General features: G+C 39.9%; 1 protein-coding gene across 1 annotated transcript; it reads right to left on the bottom strand.

The window, feature by feature from the left end:
* Positions 1 to 7,942: 7,942 nt before the first annotated feature.
* mtmr8 (myotubularin related protein 8) lies at positions 7,943 to 13,492 on the bottom strand. The gene is made up of 14 exons (XM_014196834.2): positions 13,088 to 13,492; positions 12,484 to 12,606; positions 12,013 to 12,175; positions 11,740 to 11,897; positions 11,435 to 11,563; positions 10,192 to 10,326; positions 9,983 to 10,115; positions 9,689 to 9,798; positions 9,377 to 9,502; positions 9,193 to 9,242; positions 8,807 to 9,007; positions 8,555 to 8,683; positions 8,277 to 8,403; positions 7,943 to 8,186 (listed from the first exon to the last, which is right to left on the bottom strand). The coding sequence occupies exons 1-14, from the start codon at positions 13,109 to 13,111 to the stop codon at positions 7,977 to 7,979; spliced, it is 1,818 nt and encodes a 605-aa protein (XP_014052309.1). The 5' UTR covers positions 13,112 to 13,492; the 3' UTR covers positions 7,943 to 7,976.
* Between the last annotated feature and the right edge of the window lie 1,064 nt (positions 13,493 to 14,556).

Genomic DNA, 14,556 nt, shown 5'->3' with positions numbered 1-14,556 from the left:
GCAGAAATTACAGCTGCAAGTCTCTTGGGGTATGTCTCTATAAGCTTGGCACATCTACCCACTGGGATTTTTGCCTGTTCTTCAAGGCAAAACTGCTCCAGATCCTTCACGTTGGTGTACAGCAATCTTTAAGTCATACCACAGATTCTCAATTGGATTGAGGTCTGAGCTTTGACTAGGCCAATCCAAGACATTTCAATGTTTCCCCTTAAACCATTCGAGTGTTGCTTTAGCAGTATGCTTAGGGTCCTGCTGGAAGGTGAACATCTGTCCCAGTTGCAAATCTCTGGAAGACTGAAACAGGTTTCCCCTCAAGAATTTCCCTGTATTTAGCACAATCCATCATTCCTTCAATTCTGACTAGTTTCCCAGTCTCTGACGATGAAAAACATCCCCACAGCATGCAGCCACCACCATGCTTCACTGTGGGGATGGTATTCTTGGGGTAATGAAAGGTGTTGGGTTTGCACCAGACATAGCGTTTTCCTTGATGGCCAAAAAGCTCAATTTTAGTCTCATCTGATCAGAGTACCTTCTTCCATATGTTTGGGGAGTCTCTCACATGCCTTTTGGAGAACACCAAACGTGTTTGCTTATTTTTTTCTTTAAGCAATGGCATTTTTCTGGCCACTCTTCCATGAAGCCCAACTCTGTGGAGTGTACGGCTTAAAGTGGTCCTATGGACAGATACCCCAATCTCCGCTGTGGAGCTTCGCAGCTCCTTCAGGGTTATCTTTGTTGCCTCTCTGATTAATGCCCTCCTTGCCTGGTCCATGAATTTTGGTGGGCTGCCCTCTGTGTTGCAGGTGGTGCCATATTCTTTCCATTTTTTAATAATGGATTTAATTGTGCTCCTTGGGATGTTCAACATTTCGGTATTTTTTTATTTTTTATAAGCCAACCCTGATCTGTACTTCTCCACAACTTTGTCCCTGACCTGTGGTCTTCGTGGTGCCCCTTGCTTAGTTGTGTTGCAGACTCTGGGGCCTTTCAGAACAGGTGTATATATGCTGAGATCATGTGCCAGACCATGTGACACTTAGATTGCGCACAGGTGGACATTAACAAATTATGTGACTTCTGACGGTAATTGGTTGCACCAGATCTTATTAAGGGGCTTCATAGCAAAGGGGGTGAATACATATGTACGCCCCACTTTTACATTTTACATTTTTTGAAACAAGTTATTTTTTTCATTTCATTTTGACTAATTTTGACTATTTTGTGTAACACCATTACATGAAATCCAAATAACATGTTGTAAATGCAACAAAATAGGAGAGAAAAAAAGTCACTATATTCTGATCATTTACAAAAGGGTCAACAGAAAAGACAAAATGCCCATCATTAAGCAAAGGGATTCAATTAGTAGTCCAACACATGATTCTCTAGCTCAAAACAAATCCCATCACACACACACACACACACATTTTGGGTATACATTTATTAATATTCTGAAGATTATATTGTACAAAAATTGTTCCCATCAGCGTTGTGTTCATTGCTCAACTTTTGATTGAAAATTGATTGCTCTTCCTGTACAGTGACATTACAGTATATTAAATTCCCTTTACATTTAATATCCTACACATTTCCATTACATCAATTTAACTGCTTACAAATTCCCTTTATACACTAGAATGAACTTCTCACATTCAAAGCCCCCTGAAATAATGGAAACGGTTGCGCCCTCTGGCTGGTGTTTTTTTTCTTGGTGCATCTCACAGGTTGCACTTGATTTTGGCTTGGAGAATGTAAACAGAATGTAATTTGCTCCATGCTACAATGACACACAGTCCATTCAGATACACTATATTGCCTTAAACATGTGGTATGGCAATTCAAACAAATAAAAGTGCAATCATTTTGTTGGAAATCATTTGTTGCAGTTGATCACAAACTATGCATTATCACAACCTTGAAATCACAGATGAGAGAGAACACTTTATATTACTGGCCTCAATATTCTAGAAAAACCTAAAAATATATAAAGAACACATTTGATCATTGCTTTTAAATTCACACATGCCTCATCTCTGGTACAGCTTCTTTTGTACTCTGACATGTTTGAAAAAGACCCATGCAATGCAGTTTTTTCAGCGTGTTCTATTCTTTCTACATAAACAGATAAATTAAAAACTATTTGGTCCCTTTTTACAAAATAGCATTTCAAGAAAGTGACAGAAAAAAGGCAGATATCAATTCATTAAAATGTTGTTGCAAATAACAAAGACACATGTAGAGCATATTCAGTATTGTTGCAGTACAATGAAAAGGCATTATAAAATGGATAAAAACAACTATTTTCAGTGATTCTCTCTCTCATTAAAACTGCAATATGTAACTTTTTGGGCGACCTGACCAAATTCACAAAGAAAAGTGAGTTACAGATCTGTCATTCTCATTAAAAGCAAGTCTAAGAAGCGGTATATCTGTTCTACTTCTATGCTTCCCATTCTTAAGTTTTGTTTGAGTCTTTCACTTTCGTTTTGGTACACCAGCTTCAAAACAGCAGAAAATACAATATTTTTGGTTATGGAAAACATATTTTTCTAGCGGGATAGATGGTGCAATGATTTTCTACACAATGACTGCTTGTTTTGTGAAACTGATTAGGCAAACTATTTGAATTTTAGCAACCAGGAAATGACAGAGCGATTTCAGCATATTACACCTTTAACAATCATTACATCGCAAAATCAAACCAACCTTTGGTCTATACTTTTACAGCATATTCCCTTTGTTAGGGGAGTATTTCAGTATCCTTGATTCATATACAGCCTCAACATTTATTATGCCATAGAGTTGGTTTCTATGGGATACTAAATACAGTTGAAGTTTACATTCACTTATGTTGGAGTCAATAAAACTCGTTTTTCAACCACTCCACAAATCTCTTGCTAACAAACTATAGTTTTGGCAAGTCGGTTAGGACATCTACTTTGTGCATGACACAAGTAATTTTTCCAACAATTGTTTACAGACTGATAATTTCACTTATAATTCACTGTATCACAATTCCAGTGGGTCAGAGGTCTACATGCACTAAGTTGACTGCCTTTAAACAGCTTGTAAAATTCAAAAAAATGATGTCACGGCTTTAGAAGCTTCTGATAGGCTAATTGACATCATTTGAGTCAATTGGAGGTGTACCTGTGGATGTATTTCAAGGCCTACCTTCAAACTCAGTGCCTCTTTGCTTGATATCATGGGAGAATCAAAAGAAATCAGCCAAGACATCAGAATTTTTTTTTTTAGACCTCCACAAGTCTGGTTCATCCTTGGGAGCAATTTCCAAACGCCTGAAGGTACCACGTTCATCTGTACAAACAATAGTATGCAAGTATAAACATCATGGGACCACGCAGCCATCATACCACTCAGGAAGGAGATGCGTTCTGTCTCCTAGAGATTAACATACTCTGGTGCGAAAAGTGCAAATCAATCCCAGAAAAACTGCAAAGGACCTTGTGAAGATGCTGGAGGAAACAGGTACAAAAGTATCTATATCCATAGTAAAACAAGTCCTATATCGACATAACTTGAAGGGGCGCTCAGCAAGGAAGAAGCCACTGCTCCAAAACCGCCATAAAAAAAGCCAGACTACAGATTGCAACTGCACCTGGGAACAAAAATCTGACTTTTTGGAGAAATGTCCTCTGGTCTGATGAAACAAAAATAGAACTGTTTGGCCATAATGACCATCGTTATGTTTGGAAGAAAAAGGGGGAGGCTTGCAAGCCGAAGAACACCATCCCAACTGTGAAGCACGGGAGTGGCAGCATCATGTTGTGGAGGTGCTTTGCTGCAGGAGGGACTGGTGCACTTCACAAAATAGATAGCATCATGAGGGAGGAAAATTATGGGGATATATTGAAGCAACATCTCAAGACATCAGTCAGGAAGTTAAAGCTTGGTCGCAAATGGGTCTTCCAAATGGACAATGACCCCAAGCATACTTCCAAAGTTGTGGCAAAATGGCTTAAGAACAACAAAGTCAAGGTATTGGAGTGGCCATCACAAAGCCCTGACCTCAATCCTATAGGCAATTTGTGGGCAGAACTGAAAAAGTGTGTGCAAGCAAGGAGGCCTACAAACCTGACTCAGTTACACCAGCTCTGTCAGGAGGAATCGGCCAAAATTCACCCAACTTATTGTGGGAAGCTTGTGGAAGGCTACCCGAAACGTTTGACCCAAGTTCAACAGTTTAAAGGCAATGTTACCAAATACTAATTGAGTGTATGTAAACTTTTGACCCACTGGGAATGTGATGAAAGAAATAAAAGCTGAAATAAATCACTTTACTATTATTCTGACAATTCACATTCTTAAAATAAAAGTGGTGATTCTAACTGATCTAAGACAGGGAATTTTTACTAGGATTAAATGTCAGGAATTGTGAAAAACTGGAGTTTAAATGTATCTGGCTAAGGTGTGTGTAAACTTCCGACTTCAACTGTACAACTTTGCCAAACATTGTTGTCTGCTGCCGGTGAAATAACTATGTAACAAGTAATGCAGATTTTTATACGAGATTTATATAAAAGCTCCCGAGTGGCACAGCGGTCTAAGGCACTGCACCTCAGTGCTAGAGGCATCACTACAGAACCTGGTTCGATTCCAGGCTGAATCACAACCGGCCGTGATTATGAGTCCCATAGGGCGGCGGATAACTGGCCCAGTGTCTTCGGGTTAGGGTTTGGCCAGGGTAGGCTGTCATTGTAAATTATAATTTGTTCTTAACTGACTTGCCTAGCTAAATAAAAGGTTAAATAAAACAAATATATATATTTTAGTGCCTGTCAAAAGTTTGGACACACCTACTCATTCAAAGGTTTTTCTTCATTTTTACTATTTTCTACATTGTAGAACAATGGTGAAGACATCAAAACTATGAAATAACACATATGGAATCATGTAGTAACCTAAAAGTGTTAAACAAATCAAAATATATTTTATATTTGAGATTCTTCAAAGTAGCCACCCTTTGCCTTGATGAAAGCATTGCACACGCTTGGCATTCTCTCAACCAGCTTCACCTGGAATGCTTTTTCAACAGTCTTGAAGGAGTTCCCACATATGCTGAGCATTGTTGGCTGCTATTCCTTTACTCTGCGGTCCAACTCATCACAAAACATCTTAATTTGGTTAAGGTCAGGTGATTGTGGAGGCCAGGTCATCTGATTCAGCACTCCATCACTCTGCTTCTTGGTCAAATAGCCCTTACACAACCTGGAGGTGTGTTGGGTAATTGTCCTGTTGAAAAACAAATGATAGTGGGACTAAGAGCAAACCAGATGGGATGGTGTATCGCTGCAGAATGCTGTGATGTGCCCTGAATTCTAAATAAATCGCTGACAGTGTCACCAGCAAAGCACCCCCACTTCTCCTCCTCCAAGCGTAACGGTGGGAACCACACACGCGGAGATCATCTGTTCACCTACTCTGCGTCTCACAAAGACAGGGCGGTTGGAACCAAAAATCTCAAATTTGGACTCATCAGACCAAAAGACAGATTTCCACCGGTCTAATATCCATTGCTTGTGTTTCTTGGCCCAAGCAAGTCTCTTCTTATTATTGGTGTCCTTTAGTAGTGGTTTCTTTGCAGCAATTTGACCATGAAGGCCTGATTCACGCCGTCTCCTCTGAACAGTTGATGTTGAGATGTGTCTGTTACGTGAACTCTGTGAAGCATTTATTTGGGCTGCAATCTGAGGTGCAGTTAAATCTAATGAAGGTAACTCGGGGTCTTCCTTTCCTGTGGCGGTCCTACTCATGAGAGCCAGTTACATCATAGAACTTGGTTTTTGCAACTGCACTTGAAGAAACTGCATTGACAGACCTTCGTGTCTTAAAGTAATGATGGAATGTAATTTCTCTTTGCTTATTTGAGCTATTCTTGGCATAATATGGACTTGGTATTTTACCAAATAGGGCTATCTTCTGTATACCAACCCTACCTTGTCACAACACAACTGACCGGCTCAAACGCATTAAAGAAAGAAATTCCACAAATTCACTTTTAACTGAAATGCATTCCAAGTGACTACCTCATGAAGCTGGTTAAGAGAATGCCAAGACCATGCAAAGGGTAGCTACTTCGAAGAATCTCAAATATTTATTTTTCCTTTATTTAACTAGGCAAGTCAGTTAAGAACAAATTCTTATTTTCAATGACGGCCCAGGAACAGGGACAGAACGACAGATTTTTACTTTGTCAGCTCGGGGATTCGATCTTGCAACCTTACGGTTACTAATCCAACGCTCTAACCACTAGGCTACCTGCCGCCCCATATAAAAATATACTTTGATTTGTTTAACACTTTATTGGTTACTACCCGATTCCATATGTGTTATTAGTTTGTCTTCACTATTATTCTACAAAGTAGAAAACAAATTAAGAAAAACCCTTGAATGAGTAAGTGTGTCCAAACTTTTTACTGGTACTTATATATATATATATATATAGAGCATTCCGAAAGTATTCAGACTCCACATTTTGTTACATTACAGCCTTATTCTAAAATAGTTTTTTTTTAATTCCCCCTAATCTACACACAATATGACAAAGTGAAAAAACAGGATTCTAGACATTTTTGCAAATGAATAAAAAAATAAAGAGAAATACCTTATTTACATAAGTATTAAGCTATGAGACTCGAAATTGAGCTCAGGTGCATCCTGTTTCATTGATCATCCTTGAGATGTTTCTACAACTTGGAGACCACCTGTGGTAAATTCAATTGACAGAAAATAATTTGCAAAGGAACACACCTGTCTATATAAAAGGTCCCATAGTTGACGGGGCATTTCAGAGCAAAAACCAAGCCATGAGGTCGAAGGAATTGTCCGTAGACCTCCGAGACAGAATTGTGTCGAGTCACAGATCTGGGGGAAGGTACAAAATAAATTCTGCTGCATTGAAGGGCCTCCATCATTCTTAAACGGAAGAAGTTTGGAACAACCAAGAATCTTCCTAGAGTTGTCCGCCCGGCCAGACGGAAGCCACTCCTCAGTAAAAGGCACACGACAGGCCACTTAGAGTTTGCCAAAAGGCACCTAAAGGAATCTCAGAACATGAGAAACAAGATTCTCTGGTCTGATGAAACCAAGATTGAACTCTTTGGCCTGAATGCCAAGCATCCCGTCTGAGAGGAAACCTGGTACCATCCCTACAGTGAGGTATGGTGGTGGCAGCATCATGCTGTTCGCATGTTTTTCAGCGGCAGGGACTGGGAGACTAGTCAGGATTGAGGGAAAGATGAACGGAGCAAGGTACAAAGAGATCCTTGATGAACACCTGCTCCAGAGCACTCAGGACCTCAGACTCGGTTGAAGGTTCACCTTCAACCCTAAGCATACTGCCAAGACAATGCAGGAGTGGCTTCGGGACAAGTCTCTGAATGTCCTTGAGTGGCCCAGCCAGAGCCCAGACTTGAACCCGATTGAACATCTCTAGAGAGAAAATAGTTGTGCAGCGACGCTCCCCATCCAACCTGACAGAGCTTGAGAGGATCTGCAGAGAATGGGAGAAACTCCCCAAATACAGGTGTACCAAGTGTGGAGCTCGAGGCTGTAATCGCTGCCAAAGGTGCTTCAACAAAGTACTGAGTAAAGGGTCTGAATACTTATGTAAAAAAATGTAATAAGGCTGTAACGTAACAAACTGTGGAATAAGTCAAGCGGTCTGAATACTTTCCAAAGACACTGTATTTATCCCCCAAAAAAGGTTGACCTCTTCTTAAAATTGTTAAACAAATGTTCAACTTCTATGGCTGCTAAAGATTTGGATCAGAATTTGTTTCATCCAATTCCCTCTGGTTTTATCAATAAGGCTGTAATTTGCTTAGTCAACTAACAGATTGGATAATCAGGCCACAAGCTTAACTGCTTCAGTGGTTATTTCAGAGGAACTTTGTCCCTCCTCTGACATCTTTGATCTCCATTGAAACAACTGTGCCCTTTGTGGCAGTAACTCAATTTTCTATAGCTACTGGTTCCATCTTCTCGCTCCCTGCAGTAGGCACCAACTCTATTTCAGCCTCCTCCACTGCAGCACCATTCATGAGTGGTTTAGCATTTTCGTCTGTGTGGCTAACCGATACAGGAGACAAAGAGGTTTGTTCAGGTGGCGTGCCTGTTGGACTGCCCTGATCTGCCAGAACCCCATCCATGACTGCCAACTGCTACAGAGGAATGAAAACATTGGAGAAATGTATTCAAGCCACCCGAGAAAGCTTTTACATGTGCCATTAGAAAAATCTATATCCACTTACTCTCTGGAGATCTGTCATTTTCTTCTCACCCTCTGCCTTTTTCTGTGTTATGGTTAACAGGTGATCCAGAATGGACTGCTTTGGCTGCATGCCCTTGTCAAAATGATTATACATGCCACACCAAAACCTGTCAAATAAATAATGCAATTGGTATTCTATCAAATGAAACACAAATTCAAATGTTTGAAAGAAATACTCTGAACAGCTATTGCTCATGTACATTGACAATATATTGATTTGCTCATAGTGGAAAACTCAGGAAACCAATGAGAACTTACTTGAAATTCAATGGCAATGTGCTTGGCCTCAGAACCTCCCTCCCTAATGAGCATTTGTGCAGAGGATTTCTGTACTGATGGCGGTTTTCCCAGAGAAATGGCCAAACGGAGAAGGTCCTCTCATAAAGTCTGAAAATTGAAAGGATAAATTGTTCACGAACAGATTAAAACCTCCAAATTGGAAATGACTATTTCAGAAAAGGAAATCAGATGTCTGCATAGGCACTGCAGTTTATTTCAGAGACTCCTCACCGCATCTCTTCTCGCTCTCTTTGGCAGTTGCCAATGAAATTTCCAAACTGGCAGGAGTAAACATGGTTGTGGATTTCCAAAAGGTACTTCTCGTTGTACTCAAAGCCACAGGGGTACTGCTCCATGAGATTCCAAAGACATTCAATGAACTGGGTGAAAACAGGGGACACCTCCTTGGGATCCCCATCCACATGCCCACACCTGCAACTCAATATTATATCTGTTATCTTCTTATGTCCTATGTACACCATGAAGATCTTATGTTAAGACTTATCTGGGTTTTAGCTTGTCCGATAGTTCAGTTTTCATCTCAAAGTTGTGTAATTTAGCAGACACCAACATGGTTAGATGATTAGCCTTGTTCCAAATATATTAGATGTTAATACCTTTGCGTGAATTTATGACCCATAGATATCCATTCTTTTTCTATCAAAACCTAAAATAAGAAATAAACAGAACGGGAGATTAAATAGTGTTCAAATCATTCTATTTTGTAGACAATAACTTGGCTGTCCAGCACACAAATACTCATATTGTCAAGATACTGTAAGCAAACCACTCTGTTCACACCATGAGTCCCTTGATGGTACGATAGAAGGGGTCCAAGAGGATGCTGGCCAGAGAACACACCTGGGCTGTGCGATCCCAGCCATCTGAGCAGTGTACAAGCACACTAGCCTTATCCTCAGCCACAGCCTTAGCAGAGACAAAGGATAGCTCACAACCACATCATACACGCTAGTTTAAAAAACTAGATGGATACAAAGCAAAAAAAGGATAATTTGTTTTTATACATTTCTAAGGTTATTAGTAGTAAATAAGAGTGTGTTACTGTGTTTATATTGAACTAAGAAGATCACTACATGGCAGGATGTCTATTACCTTAGCCAGAAATACTCCAGCATCCATCACAGCCTTGATGTGACGCAGCCAACCCGAATTCTCCAGTCCCGTCAAGTAGTCACTCATTGTTGGAGACTTCATAGCACACACTGAAAACAGAAGAAGATGACAACTAAGCACCTTATAAACTTGACTTTGTCGAGCATGAACTTTGCCTGGTCTTTAGCCCATGCTGCAAAATTACTTTTCACTTTAGTAAATGATTAATAAGTATAACCCATTACATCCGATGATTATGGTTCATCGTTTTAATGTGAGAGCAATGACAGTAACCTTCCAGAAGCTTCTGCAGACTGTTCCTCATGACATGGATATTCTCAATGCCCACAAACTGAAAGCGGATGTTTGAGTAGTTGTCCTCATTCTCGTATCCCTTCCCTGCTGCTCTATTGGCCATGGCATTCAACTGGGAAAAACACAGGATGGTTCGGATTAGGATGGGGCAAATGAAACATACAATTATCTGAAAGCGTGTTTATTACCTTAGGCCTGGTATCCACCACATACATGAAGGTGCTTTTGGGATTAGCCCGGCTGATTGCCTGTAGCATCTCCTCATCTTCTACACATCGAGCACTTAACCCGGACAGGGGCTGGCTACAGCGGCAAATGGCAGCCTGGTAGATGAGGGGGAAACCAAAACAGCTTCACCATGAAGTGCATTTGTAATGCCATTGTAATCATTAACCCTCCTGCTGTGTTCCGGTCGAATTCGACCGATTTACAAGTTCTCTCTGAAAAACGTAGTTAATTTAATCTGATTGTCATAAGGTTCCATGACTTTGTCCACACCGGGCATCTGAACACACAAAATACATTTGGATAATTTTCATTACATTTTGTGTGTTTTATTTAACTTTTGTACACCTGTGGTGATCCCGGTCAAAAATAACCAGTCATTAGAAATGAATGGGTGAGACTACAATTAATGTATAAAATTGAGTTCAGGCACATTCATCAGCTGGACACACTTCCTCTCCCAGACCCCCACATCCATGTGTGTTTGAGCGCACGCACGCACGCACACACACACACACACACACACACACACACACACACACACACACACACACACACACACCTTGGCTTCCATGGCAACCTTTCCCCCAATAGAATCTTCCCCCCACGGGAACCACACCTGTTGGCATTCTCACAAACAATCGCAACATTGTCTCAATAATATATACAACTTTTGTTGCCGCTCTGGTACATAAAGCTTTTTTGAGACCTTGCTCAGGAGTCATTCTGTGGCAGCACAATGACCAAACGATATACTGTATGTGAGGTTCTTGATCATATCTTTGATCATGGCACTGGTGAGGAGGAGAGTCCTTGTTAAACTTTGACACAAATTAGTCTGTGATAAATAGCACAATATGTTTCATCTGAGTATTTGTAGTCAAAATAATCCATACATTATGCTTTTTTTTACTCAAAAACTAGTTGTATGAGCTCAGGTCAATGAGGCCTACAGGCCGCAAATAGAAGTTCAAAACGTGTAATGTTCACAAGAACTTAAGTTGATTAAAAAGATCTAACAAGGTGATAATATATGTATTATTATGGATTTATAATCAGCTATAATGGGACGGTCATTTTGGACCGGGAACACAGAATTAATTAACATGAAACGAACACAAAAGGAGGGTTAACAGATTCAGTAAGTATAGCATGAGCAGAGATGAGACTGACCCTTGCATTAAATAAGGGAGAGTCTGAACTTACATTACTTTCCTTGTGGTAGTAGGAGAGAGTAGGAATGCGCCCCCTGCTCCTGAATTTGGCACTCCCAAAGACTGTGCCCTTGCTTGCAGTTTTAGGAATGCCCAGTTCTGAGTGATATGTGCTGCAAAGCTAAGCAATCCAGAGGGAACAAAACAACATGTGCATGCATTAGTTGCAAATGCCTTTGCTTGATGAAAAAGCTAATGCAAAACTAAAGAATTGCATGGGGGAGGCAAGACAGCATTTGTTTGACAAAAAAACAAATCCAATAAAGAGTCTGAAAGGCATATGATTGCTTAACTTACCTCATAGTTCTTGTTGAGGTCCGTCATTTCCCAAAACTCATTGGGCAATCCCATTCTTTTGAAATCCATGGCTGAGTCAATAAAGCCCCAACCATTTCTTCTCTCATCTTCATCTTGTTTTGGGTTGTAAAGAAAAGCATACAATTCTTCCACTTTCCCTATAAAAAATGTCCAATGTTACTGTAAGGACAAATTGTATAAATATTCAGTGGATCATAATTTTGTTTTTCCCCGAAAGGGAGGAGGGTTGATCTGGAATGCTATTGTAAGTACCTGGTTGGGAGAGTCTGACCAGGGACTGATGAACATTTTGGCAGTCCCTCTCACTGGAAATGACAAAGTGAGCCACATGGAAATTCTTGCAGGAAATGTGAAGTGGGCATCCCATGGCTGTAAGAGGGAGTTTCTCTACTGTGGCTATGAGATGGTGTAACATCTGGTGAAGATGAGAGTGAAACCAAAAACTATTAATCTTGAGTCCTGGCTTTTAAGTTCCCTACCACTTCAATATTGGTATAAACCCAGATAGGTGTAGGCCTAATATTTGTGGCACCACCCCTGCTACCAAGGGGCATATAGTTGCTTACACACCAACTTAGAGCCTACATCCTATCCAGTGCCTTCATATATGTGAACAGTGAAGGTGTACATAGTACGGGAAAGGGCCATGGGTTGCTTTCATACCAGGCAATTACACCCCTTTGGCACTCAACCCTTGTCATGCTCTCTGAGCAAGTGTCATACCCAGGTTTCCTTGCGAGTGTTAGAGGAGGTCTCCACAAAGATTAGATGGGTTGCTGTTAGATAGAGAGTGCCAATGGCTGGCTTCTTTGCAGTGTATCGATCCAACAATTTCACTTCTTCCACCTGTCATTTCAAATAGAAATAAACAAATAAACGACATCAGGACAGATTTGAGTCACCACATGCCATTCTCTGAATAACAAATATCAACAGGTGAATGAATGGCTGAGAAATAATTTCCAAGCGCTCTTACTAAAACCAACACCAGGAAATCCTGAAGACCTAGAGGTTCCAACACAGGTGTGCTGACATGCAAGAATGTAACTGTAGTTAGCTAGCTTACTTGCTGTTGCTTGTTGTGACTGTCAGTCTCATGACAACTATAGTAGCTAGCTAGCTAACAATCAAACATTACTAAATTAACAGTGTTATGTAGCTAAGTCAGAGAGCAAGCAGATGATTCCGTTTTAAAACTATCCTATGAAACGTAACAGGCTAGATAACGAAGTCAGGTAATGTTAGCGTACTTGCTAGCTAACTAACGTTAGTTATTGCCAGTTAGCATCACTGGCTAACGTTAGCTAGTTAGCTAGTGGCCACCTACCTTTGGCGTTAAAATGTGCTCCATCGTCCAATGCCAAGAAATGGGTGCTGGTCTAAACAAGAATCATTTTTTAAAAGCGACTTTTTTCTTATTGTCGGTTGCTATTTCCCGAAGAAACTTTGCACATTCTGTAATTCTGCCTTCCTACCTAGCGCCAGCCAGCCTAGCAATAAAATGTTGGTGCGTTCAAGGTCGCCTAATTTGTAAGGAACTTCCTCTATATTTTGAACTTTCAGCAGGGTCCTGTTTCAAGCGAAATGTTACAAAGTTAGTAAAATTATACGGTGTAGCAGTTTTCAAATCCATGTAGCAATGTGTCATTTGTGCTACAGTAGGACCATTTGCATAGGAAAGAAATGCCTACCAGACACATGCATGACTTAGTGTGCCTTTGTACAGCATGTGTATGTGTACAACATGTCTGGACATCACTTACATGCATTTGCTGAGACAGCTTATTGGCTTTTTCAAACACACCCTCATCAGTTGTGCTGGTGTGATATATTATTGTACAGCTGCAAAATTGGTACTTTCAATTATATGAAATACAACCCTTGATTAAATCATAAGAACATACTATTCTTGTTTATGCTTTTGTTGTAATCTCGATGTTGTTTTAAAAAATAATATAACCTAAAGCTTTAATTAATTATGTTTAGAAAAGGTTATGAATGCTTTCAAAGAATATCACTCAGCCCTTTTCAGTATATGACACAAACTACGTCACGCACAGAAGCACGGGACTTTAGGATGCAGAAAGAAAGCCATCACCATCTGTACCCGTTATGTATAGCCTATATTTACGTAGTTATTACTTATAAACAACAAAAAAGTTTTGGGGTTGTAATACGCTTGCAATGTTATTTTGATTATTGATGGAACAGTTGCTCAGATTATATTTGGTTGTGATCTTTGCAAAATAACTATTTTGGATGCAGCAGTTGTTAGTTTGAATGCTAACGCTCATTGACATAGGCTGGAAGCAAAGCTAGCCAAAGAGCCATTATACTGGTTTATTTAAAAATATATGTTTTTGTAAAACACAGTTGATTTGCGATGATGACACAAACAGTATATTAAGTAGGACATTAATACAAATCTTAAAACCTAATTATAATCTAAAAGTATTGTGGAATGCACTCATAAGCAACATGTAAATGTATTTTTTTTTTTTTTTACCCTGGTGGTCTATGAGAACTCCTTGTTTTCTGCAAGCAAATAAACTATGGAAAATATGTTTTGCAACTGATGGATCAAGTAGCCTGTAGTTTTGTTGACTTTTTGAATGGTCTACAAGGAGCAAAAACATAGCGCAATGGTCTTCAGCGCAAAAACAGCGCAAAAAATAAAGGGAACACTTAAACAACACAATGTAACTCCAAGTCAATCACACTTCTGTGAAATCAAACCGTCCACTTAGGAAGCAACGCTGATTGACAATAAATTTCACATGCTGTTGTGCAAATGGA

This window comes from Salmo salar, chromosome ssa04 (genome assembly GCF_905237065.1).
Source record: "Salmo salar chromosome ssa04, Ssal_v3.1, whole genome shotgun sequence".
NCBI lineage: Eukaryota > Metazoa > Chordata > Actinopteri > Salmoniformes > Salmonidae > Salmo > Salmo salar.
This window is presented reverse-complemented; position numbering and strand designations above follow the sequence as displayed.

Coding starts and splice junctions, on each gene's coding strand:
- mtmr8 (XM_014196834.2), bottom strand. CDS start 13,111: ATGGAGCACATTTTAACGCCAAAG. Junction 10,116..10,191: donor TGGTGGATACCAGGCCTAAG/GTAATAAACACG, acceptor TGTTTTTCCCAG/TTGAATGCCATGGCCAATAG. Junction 9,799..9,982: donor TCTGCAGAAGCTTCTGGAAG/GTTACTGTCATT, acceptor TTCTGTTTTCAG/TGTGTGCTATGAAGTCTCCA.